The 26038-nt window shown below is 36.9% G+C and overlaps 1 protein-coding gene across 13 annotated transcripts in view; it reads left to right on the top strand.

The window, feature by feature from the left end:
* camk2d1 (calcium/calmodulin-dependent protein kinase (CaM kinase) II delta 1) overlaps nucleotides 1–26038 on the top strand; it is a 109107-nt gene that overhangs the window by 21958 nt on the left and 61111 nt on the right. For all 13 annotated transcript variants that reach the window (XM_028474919.1, XM_028474914.1, XM_028474916.1 and 10 more), the window contains exon 3: nucleotides 23278–23337. In XM_028474919.1, coding sequence (XP_028330720.1) covers nucleotides 23278–23337 — 60 coding nt within the window. The remainder of the gene's footprint in view (nucleotides 1–23277; nucleotides 23338–26038) is intronic.

Raw genomic sequence — 26038 nt, 5'->3', positions numbered from 1 at the left:
GGCAATGGATAAATATGCATGTTTGTCCATGTGAACCGCTCAGAGCTTGATATTGATGAACCAACATTTGGGTTCTGGTCGTAACTTATTGCAAGGGTCCATGAGGATGGAACTGTGTGTGTGGGAGATTTTTCAGCATTCCAGGTCTTTGTTTTTTTACATCAAATTACTTTTTACTACAGGGGAGAACATTTGCTGAAGGACCTTTGAAATTTCTCATATCAATATCAGATGTTTTTAATAATTGCATTAGTTAACAAAATTAATAATATTAAGATATTTGAACAATAACAAAACGGAATACTCTTTGACATGTGCACGCCCACTGATATCATGTTAATATCGGGTGACATCGGTATCGGTTTTTCCGCCAATATTGAGAAAACGATATGTGCTTTTGTTTGAAAGAATTTAAGTTGAACAAGTTTTCTAGTTTCATGCAGATGTTTATTTATGGAATACATCCATTGGGGCATCACACTAAAAGTAGGCATTAATTGTTAATTCCATAGATTTATACGTATATTGTGACCTAAAATTAGGTTGGCGTTTCGATGTTTATATTGGCATCGGTTAATATTGGGAATAAGAAATTAAAGCTGGACAATATTGGGATATGGGCAAGAAGCTAATATCAAACATCTCAAAATGGTTTTATTACACTTTGTAAGTAACATATCAAGGTTTTTAAAATGTTTTAATTAGGGATGCATCGAAATTAAAAATTGTGATCGAAGCCGAATAAAATATAAACGTTTGGCCGAATACCGAATATGTTTTTCACTAATTATTTATTTATTTCTAATAGTGCATAAATAACTATAAATAAATAATACACTTTTAGACATGTTTTTTAAAGAAAGTAAATGTTTGTTGAATATTCTGAGATTTTTTAAACATTCCAGTAGCCTTTGCGTTTCAAAAAAAGCACAACAAAGTTTTTCATTTATATAAAACAAAACATGCTTTACAAAATAAACTAAAGTGCGTTAAAATGGATAAAACCACAACAAATGAAGTATTGTCATTTTGGCAAGTCTGCTTAGCCACAGCATTAAATCTTTTTTAAATATTTTTTTTCCCAAATTTTGTGTTTTTTACTTTAATTTTTTAAGTTTCGTGTTTTTTTTTTTTAGAAATATTTTTAAAGAAAATATTAGTTTTTAACTCCTGTGAGGAAACAAAATAAATAACAATAATAAATAAAAAAATAATCATAATTAAACAAAAATGTATATCAAAAATAAAGCAAGATACAATTAAAAGGTAGATATAAGTTGTAGTGACATGGATTATTCTGACTGCTTCTTTTTAATTATTCATATGTCATATAAAGATGTATGAGAGCTGCATTGATGTCACCTGATTTCCTCTCAGGGATCAATGGTTTACTGGATCTGATCAGGTTTATTGATTAAGTTTTGATCAACTTAGTGTAAATTAACTTAATTTAAATGATCCTGATGACATCATTCCGGACTGTAATGATTAAACAAAAATAAATGGACACAAGGAAGCATCAGTTATTTCACCACTAGGGGCCAGAATATTTTACAGTACCAGAAGTTATCAATAATCTACGATGTTTCAGACTCTACAATCCCTGGTATCGATGGTCTCGTCCACAACAACAGAACTACTTGTCCATGGATCTTCTGTAGCTCTGATGAGATGTTGTTCGAATGTAACATTATTGCTAATGACGTTGCTCCAACTGACTTTTATTTTGTAAACTGGAAGTTCCCACTGAAATGGTTGTACTTGAAGCAACTTGCTGACTGTGAATGTGTGCCTACGAGGCACGGACCAAAGGCTGGAATAAAAAGAACTAAAGGACAACACAGACCAACAGTACGAACACTGAGCAGGGGAAGATGATTAAAGCTGATCACGTTCCCTTGGAGCACTGCTGTGCTACACGAAAAATGGACGGAGCTTTTACAGGCACAGCAAAGTTAAACGGGCACTAAGAAATGTGCATCGGACACCGCGTCACTGCACGTTGTTTGATTGCGTCACACGCTACTATTCAGCCTTACTTATAACTCACTCCAACGAAGGCCGAATGTTGCTTTTTTTGCAATATTTGGTTACCGATTATTCAGTGCAGCGTGTCAACAAATTGCATCTTTTCACTTCAAACACAAAATATATCACCTACTTTTGCCGTTTCTTTGTTTGGTTTTGTTTTCATTTTACAGTTTTAGAGTGGGAAACTTTCAATTGTATATATGTGCCTAGGTAAGTTTGTGCCATTATGTATATTAATATCTTGTAAATATATACAGTATATTGCTAAATATCCGATCCTCTGGTGTTAAAAGCCACGTGGAGGAATACAGTAGTTAAATGGAACTATAGGTCTGACTGTATGAATGTTGTTTTTGAGTAGCAATGGGTCTAGCCAAAGCTAATGGAAACCCAGATAAAAAGATAAAATGTTCTCTTGTAATTGTTGGTCTCGGGTGTGACCACACAGTGGCAAGTGGGCATTCTCAAAATATATAAATAAACGAAAGGCTAACAATCACGAAATGATCCATTAAGATTATTCAATTGCTGTGTGGGCGGGGCCTTATTAAGGAAAACTTGACTGCAAACACTGCATTCTGGCCCAGATGCGTACAGTAGATACTGTGCAGTTAGGATGTCATACATTTATGTAGCATTTTTACTTTGTACGAATGAACCAACAACATGTTGAAGGATGTGTAATGACCTATTCTTTGCACTTTGATACTGGGTGTTGTAATATCTTTAATCCTTGGCTCCTGTTTTATTGCTATTGCTAATTTGCTAGCTTTTAGGCTCGTTAATGATTTCTTATTTCCTCCCACACTCAGCAGGCCACTTTGTTTCTTCTTTAACATTGACAAGCCAGCGATTGTTCACACTAACACTAGTTGTCCTTTTTATTGACTGCAGTCATTTATTAGCACAAGCAGGTTTGTGTTTTTTTTTAAGTCAAACAGACTAATTTGTCTCAGGCTAAACGGTTCAGTGGAAAAGCTGCCATCCTGTATCGCATGACAATGGAATCAAAAGAGGATATTAGGCACAATGTTTCCCGAGTACGGGAGGGAAAGGGGAACTTGAGCCAAATCCAGCAGGGGATTGTGTGTATTTTGTGTGCCTTCTTATGTAATCCAGGGTTTTTTTATCCCAATCCCTGGTCTAGTGCAGCCACAACTGCAGTGCTCACACATCTCCTTCATCCAATTTGGATTATGTCCACTGCTGCCTTTGTTTTTTTTGTTTTTTGTTTTTTTTTGTGTTTTTTTGCTCACAGTAATACATCTGCCAACAAGCCGTCCTGGGCAGCGGTCGCTTTGGATGAATTACAGTTAAGAGTTTGGCGGCACAAATTTAATATAATGACAGAGGATCCTCTACGGGATTACACCCTTTAAATATAAAAACAAATGGCAGGAATTTTCTGTCCATCAAAACTAATAACAGAATGAGATAATCACACCAGTATCATGCAAAATATGTCTTGCAGTGATTACTTTTATTAATGAATACATTTGAATAAATAAGTGATATTAGCAGTAAGACATGATAGTCTTTTTGTTTGTGATGCATATATTAAATTGACTTGAATTTTCTAAGGTCAACTAAATGGCCTAAAGACTTTGGACCACACATTTTGGGTTATTTTACAGATGCCTCGGTGTGGACTTGTGAATGCTGTTTTTTTCTGATTTCTGAGAAGTTCATGGATCTTCCAATATTTCAGTATTCCGTTCAGATCTGACGATAAAATTGGACAAGAGGATTTATAATTTTCTCAAAGTTCTTGGAAAGCCACATTTAGTAGTTTAGTGGTTCTTTCACTCCAGATTTTTGTCGACCTACAGCAGGACGTGCACTAGAAGGAACGGATTAATCCCCAAGTGTTTCCCAAAGTAAGATCTGTAGATTTTGGCAGAAATCCAGGTTATGATATACCATGTAGAATTACTAGAGGTATCCAAAATTGGTCTTTGATGTTTAGCTTCTTATCAAAGATGCTTCCTCAGACTTTTCTACTTCAAAATTGCTGTCAACATTGTAGCCAATTGCAGACGAGTATTCCAGCTAAAAGAAAGATCAGTGTAAAGGAATGGACAACTTGGGCAAGGCAACGATGAACATCTTCCTTCCTATGTTTACGACTGGTGTCTTCCTCTGTGAGCCTATTGGACTCAGTAACCGTCTGGACCTCTCACTGGGGTCAATGGGTGCCATGTGAGAGCTGTGAGTAGTACAGTTGTTTTCGGAGACATTGAAAAAATAAATGGATGCTTTATACTTGGCCTGAAACGATTTATCAATTTAAACAGACTAAACAACTCAGAAAATGAGTGGATGCAAATCATTTCAGACGCCACACCGTGTAATTTGTGTTTCCAGAGCCGCTGGGTCTCGTTTCCTCTCTTCGGTACGCTGCACCACTGCCCTTACTGTCTCTATTGAATTGTTGCCATGGTTACCCAAAGAAGCATGGGACAGCTAGCTGAGCACTAGCAAAACTAGCGAGTGTCTAAGGCAGGGGTCTGCAACCTTTACTCTCAAAGGAGCCATTTTGCCTCATCTCGCATGGATTAAAATCCTTCCGGAGCCGAAAAATAATCTGCTCAATGAAGATAATACAGTGTATAAAATTCTATACAGTTAAAATAGTATCGAATAATTTTATGAGTTAATGATTTGAAGGGAATAACTTGAATTTGATAACACATGAATGAAGTACAGATACCAGAAAAAACTACTAAGTACAGTAACAAAATATTTATACTTTACTTGTCACCTCTGTTCAACTTAGATCATGTTCTTCAGGAGAAAGAAGAGCAGGGAGGAAGCTGTTGATAACAAGAACTAAAGGACAAACACAGGCTAGAAGCACTTCACCTAAGGGTGCATTACTTCAACTGGTTATCTTCACAACTAGGGATGCCTTAACGTAGTGATCTATTCTTGTTTACCGGTTTATTTGTGGAAACCTTATTACATAAATATTGAGAAAACCAATAGCAATACTTAAAAGTAATGAAGCTGTATTTGATTTTGTGCTTGGACACGCCCTGATCAGGTATTGGTGTTAAAACATCGCTACAAGCATTGTACATACAGATAGTTGTTGTTTTTCTTTTCAAACAAAATGTAACATTTTAATTTGTATTGTTAAACTTGGGAAAACTTTTGTTTTAGTTCAATTTAGCACTGTCATTGAGTTTATTTAGGCAACCTTGATTTAAGTTTTATCTATTTAAATGGTCATGTTATTAGATTTTTGTATGTTTATTTGGTGCAATAAAAAGAGCTCAAAATCATTTCAATAAGATCAAGAAACATAAAGACTGAAATGTGGGATTTCTCTTTAATAATTGATTACGGTAATCGATTCATTATACCACACACGTATCAAAGCGGTCTCCACTGAAAGTCACACTCATCCATTTATACACTGTTGCTATGCAAGGCACGAGCTCTCCATTGGGAACAACTTGTGGTTCAGTGTCTTGATCAAGGACACTAAGGGACATGGACAGGGATAGCCTGGGATTAAACCACTAACCTTTCAATTAGAAGGTGACCTGTTCTATCAACTGAGCCACTTTTAATCCACAGATATGAGACACGTTACAAATGGTGGCTATTGTTTCAGAAATGATTTTATAGTAAAGTTAAGGTGATAGTCTCACTTTAATTATCAGTCACTTGAAGGACTCAAGCTTACTTTTGTCTGCTGTCATGTCAACACAACACACTAGGATAAGTGCTGGGTATTACCACAGACATACACATCTTTCATTTTAAGCACCTCATAAAATGTGGGGTAAGTATTAAAAACAGCCTGAAGACATTCCACCAATATTTCACTCAACTTTCCCAAAGTGTGCTGACAAGTATTGAATGATAATAGGCATAGTTTTAATGATAGCACTTTTATTATTTGGCATATTGACCTTTTGTTAAGGATCCCTTTACATGGTTTCTCAAAAGTGATTTGTAAAACCTGAAACACGTACATGGTAATAACTTGGACGATTCAGAGACTGTAGTCCAGGGGTTGAACTTGTTGAGAGTACGTGTTGTATTCTGTGGAGCAGAGATTTTAATGCCCCAAGGTTTTATTTATCAAGCAAAACAGTTTTCCTTCCCGCCTGTGACTCACACGCGAAGCCCGACTCCTGGAGCAGATGACGGAGGTGGGGGGGTACCATGCGGTGGGTCAAACAAAGTCAAAGATGCTTACTTTGGAACCACTCGTCTCTTTTAACCTGCTGCCCTCAGGCCTTGTTTATCAAAGCCTCTGGAGAAATATTAGGCATCTGCTTTTTATCAGCTCAAAAACGCTGCCTGCGCTGTGTTCATGTGCTCGTTTACAGAAAGGAAATTCCTCCAAATGGCTTCATTGGGGACGAGGAAATGACATGGTGGAACATGCCAAGCTGTGTTACATTGACTAAAAGCAAAGTGTTTAGCTTGGCAGGAAAGGGAACGAAAGAAAATCACAGCAGATGTGTAGATGGTGAAAACAGAAGTAGCAGGAGGGGTCAGCAAATGTAAAGGTTATGTAAAATATCAATTAGAATGGATGTTTTATATTATAATATCTTAAGATAATAATCTAAATCAGGGCTTTATTTATTAAACTATTTTGATGGTTGACAAGTCACGTTGTACAGTAAACTGCAATAATTACATTATAGTTTTTTTTTACATAATTGATAGTAGGGAGCAGGTTACGCAGAGTTGGTGGAGAAGAATGCTTGAGCAAAACAGAAAACATATTTAATGCCTCCGACTTTACATTTCAAAATTTACAAAATTCTGTTTCAGGGTTTTCCCATTTCTGCATCAAGTTACGCTTCTCCATTTTCTTTCCCCATTTCATAGTCTTTCTCTACTTAGATGACTTAACTGGCTATTACACTTCCTGAAATTGTACCGAACATGCTAAATAAGGTTAATAGAGACAACTACTATAATTAATGACATTTTATATGGTAAAGAAAATTCACGTAAATGGGATGTTGGCTAAAATCACGCGTTTACCCTCCATCATCCCTTCTATGGGAAAATACCTTAGAAATGTGTGATATGGTTCAAAAACATTATTTGTGAACGCTTTAGCGAGTGCCAAATGGTGAGTCACGCTTTTGTTTCGTACAAAAATCTGCACAGTCGTGTGATTGGAAATACGTCTGCCGTGAGTGACTTGTCACCAGGTAAACTTATGACCACTTCAGCTAATGCACCAACAGCCAACAGTCTTTGTGTCAGAGCCTTTTCAGATTTGAATGCAGTCATGATAATCTAAACCACTTGTTCATCACAGCACAAAAAAATACACAGTTTTTTCCATTTATTTTCAACAACCGCTGAAAATCAGAGGCTTTAAATGTGTGAATGAGAAGGTTGGTGATGGTTTGGCCATTTTCTGGTACTGTATGTAGGAGAGATGATAAATATGTAGGGAGAAAGGGTGACCGATGATCCAAGCTGATATTTTGCACTTTGGTGGGTCAACAAATACATTTTCGTAATAAAAGGAAATGTAAAACATCTGAGGTTTGTGTCCTCCTTCTGACCTCTTCATATCATCCAATCACATCTCTTCCTGAAACTCAGCGTGTCCCTTTGGTGCTGCTTGTATTTGTCTTTTCACCACCCAGCTTTTGAAACCAGTTGATTTTATGTCTTTGGAGAATACACTGCAGAGATCATTCGGGTTTTCTCTCCTTGGCTTGGGAATTGTATGTAACGAACAAAGCTGTATCTCTGGTTACATCATGGGAAATGATGTGTCCAACATGTAAGGAGGTTTTTTTTTTTAGCACTAAAACCAGATGTCTAGTTATATAAAGTGTTGTATTTCCTCTCAAAAAGTCTGTTTAATAGATGAACAGTTTTAATCATCTTATATTTGATGTAAGAATGTCATAATACTGTATATGGACATGAAGGACACCAACATACTTTCAGGTAGTTCAGTGAGAAAAAAAATAAATAGCTACACTCATCTACCAAACAAAGTCAAATGGCATTGATCCTCCCCTGTGCTGTGCATGCTGGGCCTTTATTCTCCTGTCTGTTCCTGTTCTCACATCAAAGCTTTCAGTTGTGATCATATATACTGTAGATATATTTCTTTAGTTGGAACAGTAAAGTGATGAAGGGAAAAAATGAGATGAAAAGCTTCCATTAAAATGGTTGGACTTAAATGTATGGACGAGAAATGTGAGCGTGTGTAGGCGGAGATAAATAAAGGTCTGCAGTGACATGTGGTGTTCTCTGAGCAACGGCTCTGACAGACAGGTAGTGACTGCACTGTAAAAGAAAAGCCATTATGTGTGTACACATGGAACGTGCCCATGTGCTATTTTAGAAAACTAAAAATAAGGTTTATATAAAGTGCCCAACACTGTAAAACTGACTGCTAACAGTGTTCAACTCATGTCTCGTGGTATTTTATACACAAACGCATGCATTCATTCAATTCTTTCCCTGTTTTGTAAGAGGTCGCTTTGGAATGTGGCTTCACACCCAGTCATTTTATAGTACTGGGACCAGTAACCAGTTGGTGTTACTGCTTATGTTCAGGCAGGTGAGGACTTGTGGAGGCCTGGGGAAGCTACAGGAATTTACATCTGGGGACAGGTTGGTGCCGTTATAAATCACTTCAAGAAAGCATCACATTCAGCGATGTTTTAACACATTTTTAGACTTGCTTTTAAATGGCCCACTGCGTTGATTTAATTAACAGGTAATTTTATATGGGTACTTCTGTACCATTTTTCTTTTGTTGGTAACAATGCTAGAAGTTGCAATATATGTAGGCATTTCCATATGAATTGAGACTGTTTTTTGATATATAGTACAAGTATTCTAGTGAGGCTGCTGTGCCAGAAGAGATGCTAAACCAAGTGTTTTTTTTTTGTTGCTAAAATGTTGATTTATTTATTTACTTTTTGCTTGCTACTTACATTGCTGATTTTTAATATGTAGTTGGATTAAGTTTAGCAAAAGAGGTTTTACTACGTCACTTCACTAATTTGGAATGTTCTGTTGGATGCTGTTCGGTTCTTTTACAAGAGCAGCAGTTCCTTACAGCACAGTGTCACTTACAGCAGCCCAAACGGAGGCTGTTGCACGCACACAAACAACACATGCACCACAGAGTTCTAGTGTAACGCTTACAAAGCAGACCTAATGTAAATGAAGCAGCAGTAATTACCACCTTCTACTCCTCCACACCATTCAGTGTAAAAAAGGCGGCGCTCCAGCCTGGGAAAGGGGCGGGGCCTGTGAGCAACGGCTGTCAGACAGTCCATCAAACACAATCCTGGTAAACCAATCCTGATTGCCAGAATGCACCGCGACTGAGCAAAAAGAACCAATCTGCCAAAGGCAGCAGGAGCAGCAGTGGGGACTCAATGAGTCTGTTTTTTTCACACAAACTACTAGTTTCATGTGAAGCTGTCCTTACATAGTGACAGCTTTAGCAAATATGACAAAAAGTCACTTTTATAAGAGTTGCAGACTGCACCGTTCTGACCAAACACTCGGGTTTGATGTGTTATGGTTCGTAAATGAAAAGACATTTGCTCAGTTACTAAGGAGAAGCAGCCTGTTTTGTGTCTTTAAAACATGTTGTTGAATAGAAGGACATGGAATAAACCTTAGAGGAAACAATGGAAAGGAAAACTCCGGAACTGCTCGTCCTGTCTCCATCTTATTTGGAGTTAACTGGAGCGCCAGGCTGCTGCTGCTTTTTATCCTGCTTCTTTCCTTGCAGCTTAATGTCTTTCTCTCTGCTGTGTGATCCTCCACATACTTCCAACTTTCCTTCTATTAGATCTCATGATTGTAATTCCTAACTCACCACCATTTTAGTCTATAAAGACATTCAATATTCAGCCTTATGGACTATTATCATCACCCACTGAGAAAAACTTTTAAAAGCTGCTTTCTGTCTTATTTTGTTGACGATAATGATCTTGTTCTTGCATTTTAACAAATGTGTGTCTTGTACACTAGCCTGATGTATATTTTGAAAAAAATAAAATAAAAAACAATATTGGTAGAGTTGGAATTCACTTTACAGAATAGTAACGTAGGACTTTAGAAGATACTCTTCCTTTTTCAAGTCCTGGATATTGCTAGTTGTAGCAATCCAGATCCGACCCCTGGCATCGTATTATATACAGTACATATCACACGGGCTTACATTATTCCATTGTTTCATTCTTCAGTCATTCATTCTTGCATGCTTCCCTTTTAGATTCCATGTTTTTTCTTGGGCTGCTCACTGATTAATGCTCATCTTTGAATTCTCTTTGTCCCACACAGGGGACTTTTGTTTTGTATAGCAGCAGATGAATAAAGGGTAGTAACTTTTCACACATTTAAAACAAATATGTAAATGAAAAATGAATTACAAAGTTACATACAATACACAAAAACAGTGTTAATTATATACAATATAAATATAATACATTCATAGATAAGTTGACTTTGGGCAGAGATTGTGTTAGGGTTAGCAGCAGAACCTTCCTTTGCAGTGATATAACATGTTGGTTGGGATGGTGTTTAGTAGGGATGCAACGATTAATCATAAGGCAGTTAAAAATCGATTCATAGGTATCACAATTGACATCGATACTTTGAAAATTGAATCGCAGTACTTTTTTTAAACAGCCGAGGGCGCTATATATTTATCCCTTCTCTTGTCCAGCCGTGTACGTGGTGGGTGGAATCTGCTACTACTTTCTTTCTGGCCGTCTTCTACTCTTAAACATGTTTATAAATGATTCCTTACCCCTTTAGCACCGAAAGAATATCTGTAATATTACGTGAATATATGTAAAAGTCATGTTTTTCTATTAGCTCTGTCTGCTGGCATAGCATCTCTTCTTCACTGCAAGATATCTGCATGCCAACCGACCACTGGGTTACCAGCGCCCTCTGCTGGTCCAAACAAATATCTGGCATAAATCAGTGCAATGACTGAGTTGCACTTTTAAAAAGAAAAAGAACTATTATGCAGTTTTGCATTGTTTACTATAGAACCAGAATTTAAATTAATAGGCTTCTTCTTCATTTGTATTATTCCTTTATTTATTTAATTCAAGATTTATTTTTAGTTAAATTGCATTGTTTTGAATAGTTTATCAAGGGATTCTTTTGACAATGAAAAATAAAAGGAAAATAGTACAGTATTTTCTAGTTTTTTCCCCCCAAAAAATAAAGGAATATTTTTCAGTCATTTGTCTACAGTCCCATTTTGTAAAATAAATCGTGAGAGAATCGTATCGTGAACCCAGTATCGTGAATCAAATTGTATCGGGAATTGAGTGAATCATTACATCTCTAATGTTTAGGCACTAATGCCACAGATTCAGTCTCAGAATTTGAACAATTTTTGATATTTTAATGCAAAAAGATGCTCCACTTTTTCCAATGTGCATTTTGTTGGATGAAGTTATTCAGTTGGCTCCAGCCAGCAGTGTCCCAATGCACCAGTTTCATCTCTGATATAATACTAATATTGCGGCCTTGCGTATTGGTCGATTTATGTTCCGATACACGTATTTATTACTTATTTTCTAGTTTGGAATGGTATAAAAGGCTTGATCATGTGATATTAATATTATTATTAATAAGATATTATTGTTAACAACTGGGTTACATACATTTTAACCTCAAACATTAGAAGAACCTGAAAAAGAACCTCAATAAATATATATATAAAAAAATAAATTATTTGAGCATTTAGATACAGGCTGATATAATCAGATTTTTTACTGATATCAATATCGTATCGGGACACCCTAAATGTAAAGCACCCGTTAATAATTGTAAGACTAGAATCCTAAACCACTGCAGACTTTCTCCTGCAATAAAGTGGGTCATTGTTGAGAGGATCAATGCATTCATTAACCCACTGCAGCTTTGGTTTGAAAGGATATGAAATCAATATGCAGACGCCGCAAGATGGGTTACTTTTTTCAGAATACACACACAGTAAGCAATACACAATAAAGTATGATGTCTGAATACAGATAATTTGTGTATATAGATAATTTATATGTATCATGTATATTTGAATTACAGCCTTTTATAAGGAGAATTCTTACTTCATCTTTATAGCTAGAGAAAATAAAGAATATTAGTTTTGAAATTGCCAGGATGCCTAAAAAACGGCACTTGTGCTAATCAATTGAAATTATTGTGGTTGTGATTAGATGTAATTCTTTGGTGGTTTGTCTGAAGCACATTCAGTCACCTAAACCTTCTTTGCATCTTCTTGAAAACATTCTTTCATATAGAATTGTTACCTTTCAAAACAGTTCCACACGTAGTCTTCTTTATCAAAACCAAAATCAAACACAAATCAGAGCAACTAACCAAAACAAAAAGAGCTTTATTCAGCTTTGTCATTTTAGGTTCAGCTGGAAAAGTGCTTGATTGGGGTTATGGTTTGTGGTTCAGGTGTTAGATGGGTTGTCCTGTGATCACGTGGTTAGCAGTTCAATTTCAAGGCTACAACTATGTTTGTCAAAGCGTCTATCGGGCAAGACACAGAATCATAAGTTGCTACCAATGACTCAACACTGCCTAGCATGGGAGCAGAGTCATCAGCATTGTGAATTTTGAATAGGTGAATTTGGCTGATATTGTAAAGCACTTTGCAAGTACACAAGTGGTGATTAAATTGCAGCAAAAATGTAGGACAGAGTGTTTGTTCATTAAATACCTTCACAGCCCACTAATATTTACACAACAGTGTGCCTTTTGTAGTTACAGTCGGGCTCTGTTATCACCTTCACTTTACTGAAGCGTGCCTTACACACATAAATCAATCTCAGACCAAAGGGGTCTCAAACTGTAATACGGTAATGTGCACAGATGACTTGGAAGAGAGTATGTGCCACCCTGAGGTGCAAGACTGTCAAAGTGCTGCTGAAACTGTTTGGCGCCTTGGTTCATTTAGTGGAAGGCACCAGGCCCTGCAGGCTGCAAAGGATGAGCAAAGAAAACCAAAAATATCACTAGACTGGGAGTGCATGCATGCGATACCCTGGCTCTAACTGCTAGCAGCATCACCCCACAATGGGTGTTTATCGACTAGAAAAATAACCCAAAGACAATATGGTTTGGAATTTAAATTATGCATATTTTTAGATAATTACCTTTTGCCACAAGACTTGATCTCAGGTATGAACTCTGTCTACACAAAGACACTCGCAATTAGGAATGTGACGATATCTCGGTGGTGATATATCGCGTTATTTTATCGCAAGATCGATTATCGATACGCTCACGCTTAGTATTGAGTTTTTATTTAATTTATTTTTTTTTTTTATTAAATTTTTTTTTTTTTTAAAACCTTTTCTGCTTTTTCACTAAAATGTGCAGGTACATCTTCACAGAAATTGTGTCACTGTTTGTTGAAGGAACCAATATATTGTTTACTGGAATATTGCACTATAATGGTGTCACTGGTAAGAAAGACCCTATTTTTTGTTTACAGAAAGCACTATTGGCGATAATTATTCATTTATATTGGTATGTTGACACTTATTTACAGAAATATTGCACTAAAATAGCGTCACTGTTCATAGGACACTTTTTCAAATTATTGTCTTTCAGAGATATATAATAAAAAATTATTTTTTTCACTTAATGTTTTTTTTTTTCTTGTTATGTCATAGATTATCGTAGATTGATTTCTGACCAATATATCGATAATCGCAGTATCGTCATATCGTGAGATAATCGTTATCGTGAGCTTTATATCATATATCGTAACGCAGGGTACCCAGAGGTTCCCACCCCTGCTCGCAATAGAGCTAACAAAGGAGTACACTATTGTGAACTAAAAGTCACAAATCAAAGTATCAGTAAAATGTTGCCGCACATGGTAATCCTCTTTGGGGTGTTACTTCAGGTTTGTTACAAAACACCAGTGGCTGGATTGAATATACAAGTGTAAGGGTAATTAGGCACCCTGCTACAGCTGTGACTAATTACTTTTAAATCAGTTACCTGAAGTGTTCTCTTCAGCCCCTCTCCAAGAAATTCAAGAAGGTTTGATGTGATAATTTTTTCCAGCTTCATGGAAATTTTTTTTTTTTGTTATGGAAGGTATTGCTGTTTTAGAAATGTCTGTCGGTGCCCAATTTGTTCGCGGGCCTGATAGTTTCGGATCCTTTCAACGCATGCGGAAAACGCATCTACATCTTGTCGGCCTATTTTACGGCAGTTTGTGTACTATTTAAAAGATTGAAACCCTGCTATTTAAAAATAATTCAAAATTCATGTTTTGAGTGAATTCTGATATATTTTGGCTTTTATTTTATTTTCTGTTTGGTTTTTGATTGTCAATGTTGTGTATTGTTTTTGTCAGTTTTTTTTTTTAAATTAACAATTAAAAACACCACAAAAAAGTCACATATTTACATGTTTACTATTAAAATATTTAACAAATGTCGTATGGTTGGTTTACATTCAAATATCACATCCCAGGAGCTCTGTTGTAAAGATTGCAAGTGAAGGGAGTGACGTAGTCCACGCCCATGCGTTGAAAGGATCCAAAACTATCAGGCCTGTGAAAAGATTGGGCACTGATACTGTCTTTCCATACAAACCTCACTCAGGTCGCCAGCCCATCATGCTTCATGATGCAACCACACAACTTCTTAAGGAAAACATGTAAACTCTACTCTAGTGATATTATCTTCTAGGGATGTAACGATTAATCGTAAGGCAGTTAAAAATCGATTCATAGGTATCACGGTTGATATCGATTTTCTGAAAATTGAATCTTTTTTTAACCAGCAGAGTGCGCTATCCACAAGTGTAGGCGGCGGGCGGAGTCTGCTAATAGTTTCTTTCTGGCCGCCTTCTACTCTTAAATATGTTAATAAATGATTCATTACCCCTTTAGCACCGAAAGAATATCTGTAATATTACTTGAATATCTGTAAAAGTCACGTTTTTCTATTAGCTCTGTCTGCTAGCATGGCTTCTCTTCTTCACTGCAAGATATCTGCATGCCAACCGACCACTGTATTACCAGCGCCCTCTGCTGGTCCAAACAAATATGACGTAAATCAGTGTAATCACAGTTTTTTTTTTTTAAAGTCCAATTGTTAAGGCACAAAATACATTTTCAGTTGCACTTTTAAAAAGAAAAACAACTATTATGCAGTTTTGCGTTGTTTATTATCGAACCAGAATTTAAATTAATAGGCTTCATTTTCATTTGTATTATTCCTTTATTTATTTCATTCAAGATTTATTTTTAGTTAAATTGCATTGTTTTGAATAGTTTATCAAGGAATTCTTTTGACAATGAAAAATAAAAGGAAAATAGTACAGTATTTTCTAGTTTTTTTCCCAAAAAAAAATTTGTCTACAGTCCCATTTTGTAAAATAAATCGTGAGAGAATCGTATCGTGAACCCAGTATCGTGAATCGAATCGTATCGGGAGTTGAGTGAATCGTTACATCCCTATTATCTTCACTCAACCCAAATTACAAAGACGACACAACAGAAAGACCATTCTATGTAAACTTAACTTGTTGGAATGAGAGGTAATTTAGAAGCTTCATATGCAATAAAAAGCACTTTAAGCACATGACAAAGTGTGATGTAGTGATTACTCAAGGAAGTGCTCCACCCACGTAATTCCAACTGGTTTGATGAGGTTAAAGGCATCTCATCATTGCGTAGACTTGCCTATTTTAAGGTTATTTTCTTTGTTAAGCTGGAAGGCATGCTTAGATCTGATAGTGGCATCCAAGTGAGCCTTGAGCACCACTTTCAAAGTCTGATGTTAAATTAATCAGCGGTAATGTTTTTGGTCTTCTTAGGGATAACATAACGTCTAAGGAACTGGATAACATATAACTAGGCACTGAAACATAGAACAAAATGCTGTTTCTCTATAGATTCTCTATGGGAGCAGAGCGGAGTGGAATATGAACGCTGATTGGCTGAAATCTCAAAATAGTAATGACACAAATAAAGGGATAGTTTGTGTATTTCAGGCAAAAAGTTGATATAAATGACTCCAAAGACATTTCTTATGCCAATGAGTAAAAGTTTTGTTATTCACCTTTGACTTCTCACCTGAAGTGCATTGATGCAATTGGTTGTGTATTAATTTAACTCATACAGAAAAGTAATTTTTTAATTTTTATCATTGTATCTTGCATTTGCAGGAATAAGTAGCAAAATACAGCTTGTTCAGGGTGTCCATTGATGTTCCTGCTCCAAATGGCTAAAACAACACTGCTGTATTAATAACTACTCAAACTGTCCTTTAGGCTGGTGATGACAACCATTCCTACGGCATGATACTACATACTGTAAAGCATCTGTCTGCACCAGAACCTGTATAAGAAAGCTCAGATTTCAATTCAACAAATCGGCCGAAACATTTTTGAGCAGCTCTAGCTTTGTAGTTTAGGTCCCCTCTGGGACTAAAAAGGAAGCCCAGCTGCTCAGTGTGGCCTCCCCATCTCACTCTGTGTTCAACAGCTGGGTCTGCCTCTTCCTGTTTACAAAACATCAGCTCCATCATATGAACAACCTTTACCCTCAGCACACTTTGGAACAAACTTTTCCAAGAAAAAAGAGACACGCAGCCAAACACAGATACATATTCAGGATCACATGTTTATGATTGTGTGATGATGTAACTTCAGCTTCAATCAACATATGTAATCATTCTTGGCATTGTCACTAAGCTCCCCCGGTGCCGTTTTATCAGAAGCACATCCTCCTGGTCTCAGTTCATGAAGGCTGTGATGAGTGCGTAATGCCTGTCTGGCAATCGAAGTTGCACATATGGGAATATGATTGACTCAGCGATGACTTATGATGCGACTGTGATAGCACATATTTCTGTAGTTCCACATGGCAGCCTCCGGCTTACTTGTCACATCTGTTTCATACAATGGAGGCAATCGTAATAAGAACCCTAGAAGTTTCCAGACAAGACAGCAGTTTAAGAAGTTTGAGGAAAAAATTAAAGTCAGAAGTCTGAAAGCGCACACGGTCTGTAGATCAGAAATGGTTTTACCTTTGAGAATGATTTGCAAGTCATTGCAAGAGATTCCTCTTTGAAGACGACATTTTCATGCTGTTTGTTCCTTAATCACACGGTGGATAAAAGGTTTGCTTAAGCTAAAGAGAAAGAAAGGATCAATAGTAAATTTACAATGTTGTCAATTTAAACTCCAGTGAGAATTCTTGCTACATTTCATCCTATGTTCTTGTATTGTGTGTTATTGTTGAGATGTGAATCAAAAAACATATTTCCCTTGTGACTGTTTTTCTTTTGCAAGTTATGCAATCACATGTTCACAATCATGTTGCACTGCTCAAATTCATCAGAAATCTGAGCCGTTACATTTGTGGTATTTTTTATTTGTTTTTGCCTCATGTTGAAGTCAATTTGCTTAGTTTTTCCTTCCTTGTTTCTTACCACTCAATCAAAGCACATCCGTTCTGGATTCATTTAAGGCTGGCTCCAAGCCACAATCCTAAGCTTAGTCTCTCAAGATTTGTTTACTTTATAAATCATCTTGGATGTTAACTTTATTACTTTTTGAATACATGCTATACCTTCTGTATACAGTGCTTGTACTTCCATCTCATTGTCCTGGCCACTTCCACCAGCTCCTCCGGCGAGATCCCAAAGCATTCCCATTCCAGTTGAGCGATATAATCCCTCCGTCATGTCCTATGCCGGCCTCAAGGTCTCCTCCCAGCTAGACATGTCCAGCACACTTCCCTAAAAAGGCGTTCAAGTGAAGGAGTACCAGCTTCACTGTTTCTTTCTGGGATGACTGAGCACCTCACCCTATTTCTAAGGCTGAGCTTGGCCACCCTGCAGAGAAACTCATTTTAGCTGCTTGCATTCTTTTAGCCATTACCCAAAGCTTGTGACCATAGGTTAGGGTTGAAATGTAGATCGGCCAGTGATCTTGTCAACAAGATCCAGAGTTATTTGAACTGGTCTGTCTTACAGCTGGCCACAGTATGTGGTCCAGACTCTTGCTCTTTGCACATGCCAAAATTATGTTTTTCATTTTTGCAATTTTGTTTAATTTATAAAATAAAATGTAACTATGCGTTAATGTTTCCTGACAATATTGTCTTTTTTTCCCATATACCAGAGAGACAGTAAATATGAATATAACTTTTTAAATATATAAAATATGCTGTTTTTAAAGGGGTGCCCTGACTTTCGCACACAACTGTATACACAAATTGGTATTATGAAATGTAAAAAAAAAAGGTTAATTTTGGTGATACATTTTATGTAATTAGTTTTTAGATTAAACATACTATAGATGTCAATTTTTTGAGCTATGCTTGGTTGAGGATATTTGTGAACCTGATGCCTTGGTTAAAATGGTAGATTTGAGATTAAATGACGGGAATATTTCTATTGCTTATGTTTCTTGTGTATGGTAGTGGTGTAAAATCTAGTTTAAAGGGCTATCTGTGATCCTGAGTGAGAGCTTTTGATACACCACAAATCAACACAAATATGTATTTTCTCAGTTGAATTTTTTTCCGATGTTGTGCATTGTATAATAAAATATGTTGTTATCGGCCTGATGGTGACTCGGAGTTGTTACTGAGGTTAAGCTTGTAGAGCTTCCATGCGTTTCCAGCGACAGTATCTCTTCCTGCTGTGAGTGGAGGCATCTGCTCCATCCGCTCTCTCCTTTTAACCCCAGCTCCACTCACTCTCCCACTCATTTGTTCACTCATGCACAAAAGTACACTTGCACAGACGGACCTCAGTAGTCCCAGCTAATTGCATTTTAACATTATCTTTCCTTGTACATGGCCTATGAGTACACCTGTGAACATAGCCTAGTAACCGCTCGCGAAAGCTCCCGTGAGACATACACGAACTGAGGTTTGTTCACAGTGGATTTAACAGTACTGGGAATCGTTCTTGCCAGTATAGTCGACTACCTGAATTTTGTTTGTTTGACTCAAAGAGTATGATAAGGAGCTCTCTCGTGTTTTGTGCTTTCTGGTTAATATGAAATACGTTAATCTTTATCATTTTCATTTGGCTCTCACTTTTTCTTTTGATTTTTCCATTAATTTATACCTCATCTTTTGAACCTTTCCTAATTCATATAGTTGGCTTATATTACCTTAACAAACAACAAGGTTGAACAACATTTCTAGGGCCTCAGACAGACACGGACGGAACTTTTTTTAAAGGTTTCACAAATAATGTTTTAGGACCAAATCACTCGTTCCCTTGCTGTTTGGCTAAGGGTTCTATCAGTGGGGCTCCCGTTGTTAGCAATGTAATCCTCCCATCTTTATAAATCATTTGAACCATTTATATATAAAATTAATATCACTGTTTCAGTCTTTTAACCATATTTAGCAAGTTTGGTATGATTTTGTGAAGTTTACTAGCCAGTAAAGCAATCTAAAAAGGGAAGAATAATAAAGCGAAAAAAAAATGTAAGAAGTGTAAAGTGATATGGATGCAAGTAAATTCTGAAACATTCACTCGTTTTAATTGAAATGAATGGCATTTTTATGACCATGTACTTTTGTGTTCTTCTGTTGGTATATATATATATATTTTCATGAATGGGAAAAATGGCAGATTAAATGGCTGCATGTCTTGTTTGCAAGAGTTTTCAGTGTTTAGAACCAGGTGATGAAAGTTCCTCAGAATTAAATGAGTAAAATATTCAGCATGTATGTTTGTGTGTTGGCAAGCTTGTTTTGTTTTTTTTAGCATTTGTCACATTCACACTTCTGGTCTCTTGGCACCAAACTCAATATCTCACCTCTCACTAGACAAACAGCAGGTGTAAATAGTTGCCAATAGCAGTTCTGCTTCCATCCTCATCATTCTTATGCTTTTATGAAAGATTTCACTGTGTTACTACCTACCAAATGTTTCATAAAGCCTGATCATTTTTTATTTCTATTCTCTGTGATGCATTAATGTGTTGGCACATTGAGAGAATCCCTCTTAAAGGATGGAACCTGCAGGCTCTGGATGGAGGAACAGATGTGATGCTTTACAGTTAAATGAAAAGGACTCATTTGATCTATTGGCAGCATTGAAAATAGCCACTGCCCTCATTTTCAACAGCTTGACGACGTTCAGGCACTCATTAAGGTATTCTAAATAGGCCAGCATCAGAGGGATTCATAACTAAGGACTTGGATCCATGACTGAGATGCAGAATGTCATTGCTGATTTATTTCAATACTCTGCAATTGTCAAGTTAATTTGTTTTTAAAGCATAATTAAAAATATCAATTGACAAATTTTTTTCAGTGGTTTCAATCTTTTGGGCAAAATCAGTTGAAGAAATGCAACATTTTAGAGGAAAACAAAATTCAGGCATCACCTTATCTGACTGATTGTTTTTCAGTTCTATACTGAGCTGACAACAACAAAAATGATTTTAGATGCAGGCCAATATGAACCGCTACTCTTCTTTTACTGATATCGGACCAATAACAAATGAAAAGACACGAAGAACAGTGTTTTTCTAAAGTTTGCAGCTTCATAGCTATGATTAGCAATAACCTTTATTGCCCATTTTCACAAGAATTATTTTCTCAGCATTTTTCCAGTTAACCCTACTGGAAGAAGTTTAATTGCACCAATATCAATGCATCTGCATAGTTAAGACCAAAATATTCGAGAACAAGACTTGTTTGAGACCAAAATGCACAGAGGCCAAGCCAAGACCAAGACTTTTGGTAGTCGAGACCGAGTCGAGACCAAAACCAGTTTTAAAAACCATTTCAAGGTGGAACAGTTAAAGATAGAAATTCTCTTTAATTTTATTTTTAATACATTTGACCAAAACCATGACAATTTTTTTCAACTAAATTCTTGCTCGAAATAAATCTTGTCTGTATTTAAAGGCCACTCATAAGTCCAGAATTATTTAAATTATCTGAAAATAACATGATTATTTGTCAGGTAAATGGAGATTAAAGTAATGGCACTTTCACACCAAACGCATCAAAAGCGTCAGGTGTACATGCCGAGCGTTTTGAGGTTACAAGCTTTTGACATGCGTCCGGCGCCTCCAACGCGGTCGACGCTGGAGTTGGGATTGTTGAACTTTTGTGGCATGTCGCAGCCCGTCGACCAATCGAGCTTTCCCCAACCGTAACGTATTCAGAATAATGAAAAGAAAATAGTCTTCTTCTGGGATAGGCGCCTGTAGTTGGTGTCCTGGTAGGGGATGTGAGCGCCGATGCGGGTCAGCAGGTCAAACTAGGCACGGGAGAGACGGTAGTTGCGCTCGTCCGAGTGCAGCTCTGGTGAATCCAGAAACGGCGCCGAGGCCCCCTTCGACGATGTTGTCTGGCTTTATTTATCAAATAAAGCCAAGCCACTCTCTCGCTAATGTAGAGCCGATGAACGGGAGTCGGAAGCGCCGTGTTCAGCAAGGAACTCCAAACTTTATTCTTCATTCAACCACATGTCCCTATAGCCCTCTAACATTACAGTGCACACACTGAGTCACACCAAAATACATCTGACCTGAAACACCGCCTTCTCAACACAATGTTCCCCACCACTTCACAGTCACTGGGTGAATTATGAATGTAACTGATCGCCACAATTTCATCCATTGTAAGAACACCACCGGCAACAGTGAAGCCCCTCCCCTCAATGCGCTCTCTTCCCAACTTGTTTAGATGCGCGTCCAGAGCGTCTTCAATGCTGGTGACAAGCGTACTGATTCAATGAGCACAAGCGTCCAACTAGGGGCGTGAGGCACGATTTTGATGCCCGAAACACATTTGATGTGAACGTACCATAAGTGTTCAGAGATATTTCTGAATAGAATTAAGATGGACTGATGTCCGAGTTTTTCCAGGTGTCTGACACATAAGGCGCTCAAAAAGATTTCCAAGGAAGCAGAACCATCAGTGAGCATATAGTACATGAATTCATCATGAACATTTCCAAGTGTTTCTCCTTATGATTACATTAATAAACAGCCACTGAGCTTTTAGTCCCGATACATTCAGCAGCTCTTAGCTCAGACAATGCTTACATTAAGTATATTAGGTTACGGCCTTGTGATTAGCTATGAGGCTGTTTGTGTTAACAAGTTAAAGAGGTGTACCTCATAGTTTTTAATGCATGTTTAAACGTTTTCCTCTCTCAGCCTCTGATATTCCCTGATGAATAAAACCTACTCAAACAAGAGCAGCTTGTTAAATATTCAGCACTCAGTCTCCATTACCCCCAACATCTTCAAAGCCTTTTCATTTGAATAGCTAATTGAATGCATTAGATACAATCCCAGTGGTGCTTTATGAATATCTCCAATACTCGTCTTTTCCTGTTTGTCATACTATTATTGCTGTCTTGCCATAAATGTGATTTCTGATGAGGAATCAATTATAAGCCTTTCCTCTTCTGTTAAACTGGGGCTTTAGTGAAATCCCAAAAAGGTGTGAATGGTTTATTTTCATTATAAGTCTGATTAGTGTTTGACTGAAGTGTAAATGGAAAATGTATTGCTTCACGGTGGCTTCAAGTGTCTCCTGTTGGACCAGTAAGGACACAGACAAGAGCCCATCATGAGATGCAGAAATCCAATCAGATCATCCAGTGGGTGAAGGAGCTCTTTGAAGAACGTATTCAACAATATACACAAAAAAAACAAAACTCAAACTCTCAAAGTATTGTGACCCTAAAATTGACCTTGGTCATTGGGGCTCCTTCATATTTGAAAAGGTCATTCTGATTGATTTTAAAAATCTCCCTGAAATGTTTTGTATTTGAAAGGCATTCAAGTGCAAAACGATACCAGATCTTTCACATTAATGTTGTATGAAAACAAAAACTGGTCTTTATTGTTGGATTTGTATTTGAAATGTGTTATTACCTCACAATGTAAACATTGAACAAAATGACCCAGTCAGATGTTCAATAGACCAGGTACTTGGTATACATTGCAAAAGAAAGATTGGGGATCTAGTGTGGATAAAATTATTTTTGGTGCTTTCTGAAAGCATTGTGTGACACATTTATTTTCTAACCACAACTTCCTGCAGTAATTACGGATGTTGTCCATTTTTTACAATTTTACAACCAGTCTTCTAGAAAATGTGAATGGAACAAAGGCCCTCTTACGTTGTATACAACGTACATTGTATCCTGCTGTGGATTTGTAAAGCGAAATCTAGTTTAAATATTTCTACCATCTGATTGATCTTTGTCATTTCTTTTCCAGATCACCAGAAGTTGGAACGAGAAGCCAGGATCTGCCGTCTCCTCAAGCATCCCAATATTGGTAACCAGTTAATGTTGTTTCCTCTGACTGTTTCCACTAAAGAGGTTCATCTAAATAAATAGCAGTTTGTAAAATATTTACATTCACATTGGATACTTCCTCAAGTGCTTTCCTTACCATACTCTGCCAGACAACCAGGCTTAGGTAACTAGGGTCTCCGGTGTTCTGTTTCAAGGTTTCCTTCGTTCCGTTTCAGGATGTACCCCATTTCTGACAGACTAATATCCTAAAATCAATTATGCTAAATTTACATGATGGGATTAATTGAGTTAAATCTTCTATGCTTGAGAGTACGAAAAGGTACACTCAAATCCTGCCAAATCAATGGGTCGAACGCAACCAATATTTCGTTGCGCAAGATTTTGCAAGTGCACTTGCTTGACATTTAGCCAATCATTTATTATGGAAGATAAGGGTTAAAATGCAAGCTGTTCTCTGAAAACATGTAGGTGAGGGTATATTCCATATTCGTAAGTTAATTCGACGATTTTCATTTGTTTTCCAAAATTTTAGAACATTTTAGGCCCTGAGTATTTTTACAACTGCATGTTTGCATTTCCATCATGACCACTTTGCTTTATATGTTGTGAACATACATACCCCCTGTCCTCCTAAGGCTATTCACAAAAGTGAAAGAGGAATAGTTTAACATTGAGCATACAGTAAAGTTATGTTGCTTTATTCATCATCATACAATAATTGTGCAACAACATGACATGTCAGCTAAATGGTTTTAGTGGTATGTCTCTGCACTGTAGATAAGGCTGCTGTAAGACATTTAAGAATAGGGGTGCGGCAAAGAAACCAAATCAAAATCGTGATATACAATATACAGTTTATCGAGATTTTCTCTTTTAAGAAAAGTTTTACCAGAAACACTATTCCAGGTCAAATTCACACATTGGTACTCTTTGTATTGCACCTTATGCTGCTGTTGTAGCTGATGGCATTCTTTGCCTATTGTTTTCTCTGCTGCACATCAGATGGCCGAAATCCAAACCATCTCCCAATAAGTGAGCCATTGTGCTTTCTCAAGCAAACCAGTTCCTCTTTCTCATTAACTTTTTATTAACACCCGTCCTATCAACAATGGATGCTGATGGACACACACTTAACGGTGGTGTCCATGTCTGTTTCTGCCATGTTATCTCTTTGAAAATGTGTGAGTGAGGCCAAGTCTGAGGTTTGGGCACTGAGGGACAGTTAACGATGAATTGGGGGAAAGTAGCGACTTAAAACTAGTGTTCTAGCGTAAAATGAGCTCTAAAATAAAGTTTTAGTCACGAAAACCATATATCATCCAGGCTTATTCAAGAATAGCAAATACCATATACACTGAAGTTGGAGCAGCCCTTTCACACTGAGCAGTTTTATAATTTTGTGTCATAGACATAGAGACAAAAAAATTATTTGTGCAAAAATGAATTCGGCAACACCAAAGTGGGAGAGGACTCTGCATAAAACACCAAGGCTCAGAAATGTCTTGATCTCAAGCTTTGTCCTTGTCAGTTTTGTCTTAAATCATTGTTGTTGGGGTTGCAATCCATAAGTGGTCCTCTTCTTTAGTGTGTGAATGTATTTGCTCATCCCCAATGCGTCCCATGTCACACAGAAACAAACATACTTGCTTTGGAAGCCTGAAAAACTATTATTATCATTGCTTTCGGGTTGTGCTTCAGTAAAAATGAGAGGGCCTGTTGAATAACAAAGGGATGAAAGGATGATTGGGGTCATTTTCAGTGCTAACCTATTGTTAAGATGTTTAATTTTTGAGTGAGATTTAAAATGCATGGATTTAGTTAAGCTTGATTTAGCAGAACCTTGGATTTGTGTGCTTGTTCCACCAGCAACACCTTTTTTAAACTGCAACACAGTTATTTAATGATCAGTAGTGATGGTCTAATAGCTGGTTAGCAGAAGACCAACACTGATTACTTGTTTGAATAGACTTTAGGCTTGCAGGCGTTCAGCAATGATGTTGAGCAAAGCTACAGGAGATATTAGTACGACAGTCACACATTTAATACATGGCCACAGATAATCTCTATATTATGGCTGCTTTCATTTGGTGTCTTTATCAGGCAGCAGGTGAACACATTGTCCTCACTATTAATGTGTGAAAAGAAAAAAAGGACAGCTGGCTTGAATTTTAAAATCTTCCCATAGAAAGACATTTCATAATTGAATATTTCTATTTTTGTTAGAAACCTCAGCTTTTGCTCCACAGGTGAGTCTAAAGGAGCTGTACATTAAAAAAAAAACAGTGAATGATGGGAGTGCCAGTAAGAAAAAAAAATGCTGCTTCCAAAGTTAGAATGGCACCAATACTAAATGGGCGATACTTTCTTAATCTTTTTGTCAAGGTCTTTTTATTGTTACTTTTTCAATTATACATACATATAAACAAAAACATTAACATCAATGATGTTTCAATTAAGAACAGTGAAACATCCCCCTCCCCCACACCATAGCTCCAGCTGAGCTATTCTCATGTTTTATAAACAATAACGGAAGTTCAAACATGCTGAGAAAGGGTAAATTATAGAAAGTATAAAAAATATACAAAATAAATATATGCATATGTACACAATACACACATGCACACATATATGCATACATAAACTAAAAACGAATTGAAAAAGAATAATGAGTGAACAACAAAATAAATAACTTACCCAAAAAGTGGTGGGATCATCAGCTC

The sequence above is a fragment of the Gouania willdenowi genome, chromosome 18, assembly GCF_900634775.1.
Source record: "Gouania willdenowi chromosome 18, fGouWil2.1, whole genome shotgun sequence".
Classification (NCBI taxonomy): Eukaryota; Metazoa; Chordata; class Actinopteri; order Blenniiformes; family Gobiesocidae; genus Gouania; species Gouania willdenowi.
Note: the sequence above shows the minus strand (reverse complement) of the source record. Positions and strands in the feature narration are given on the sequence as shown.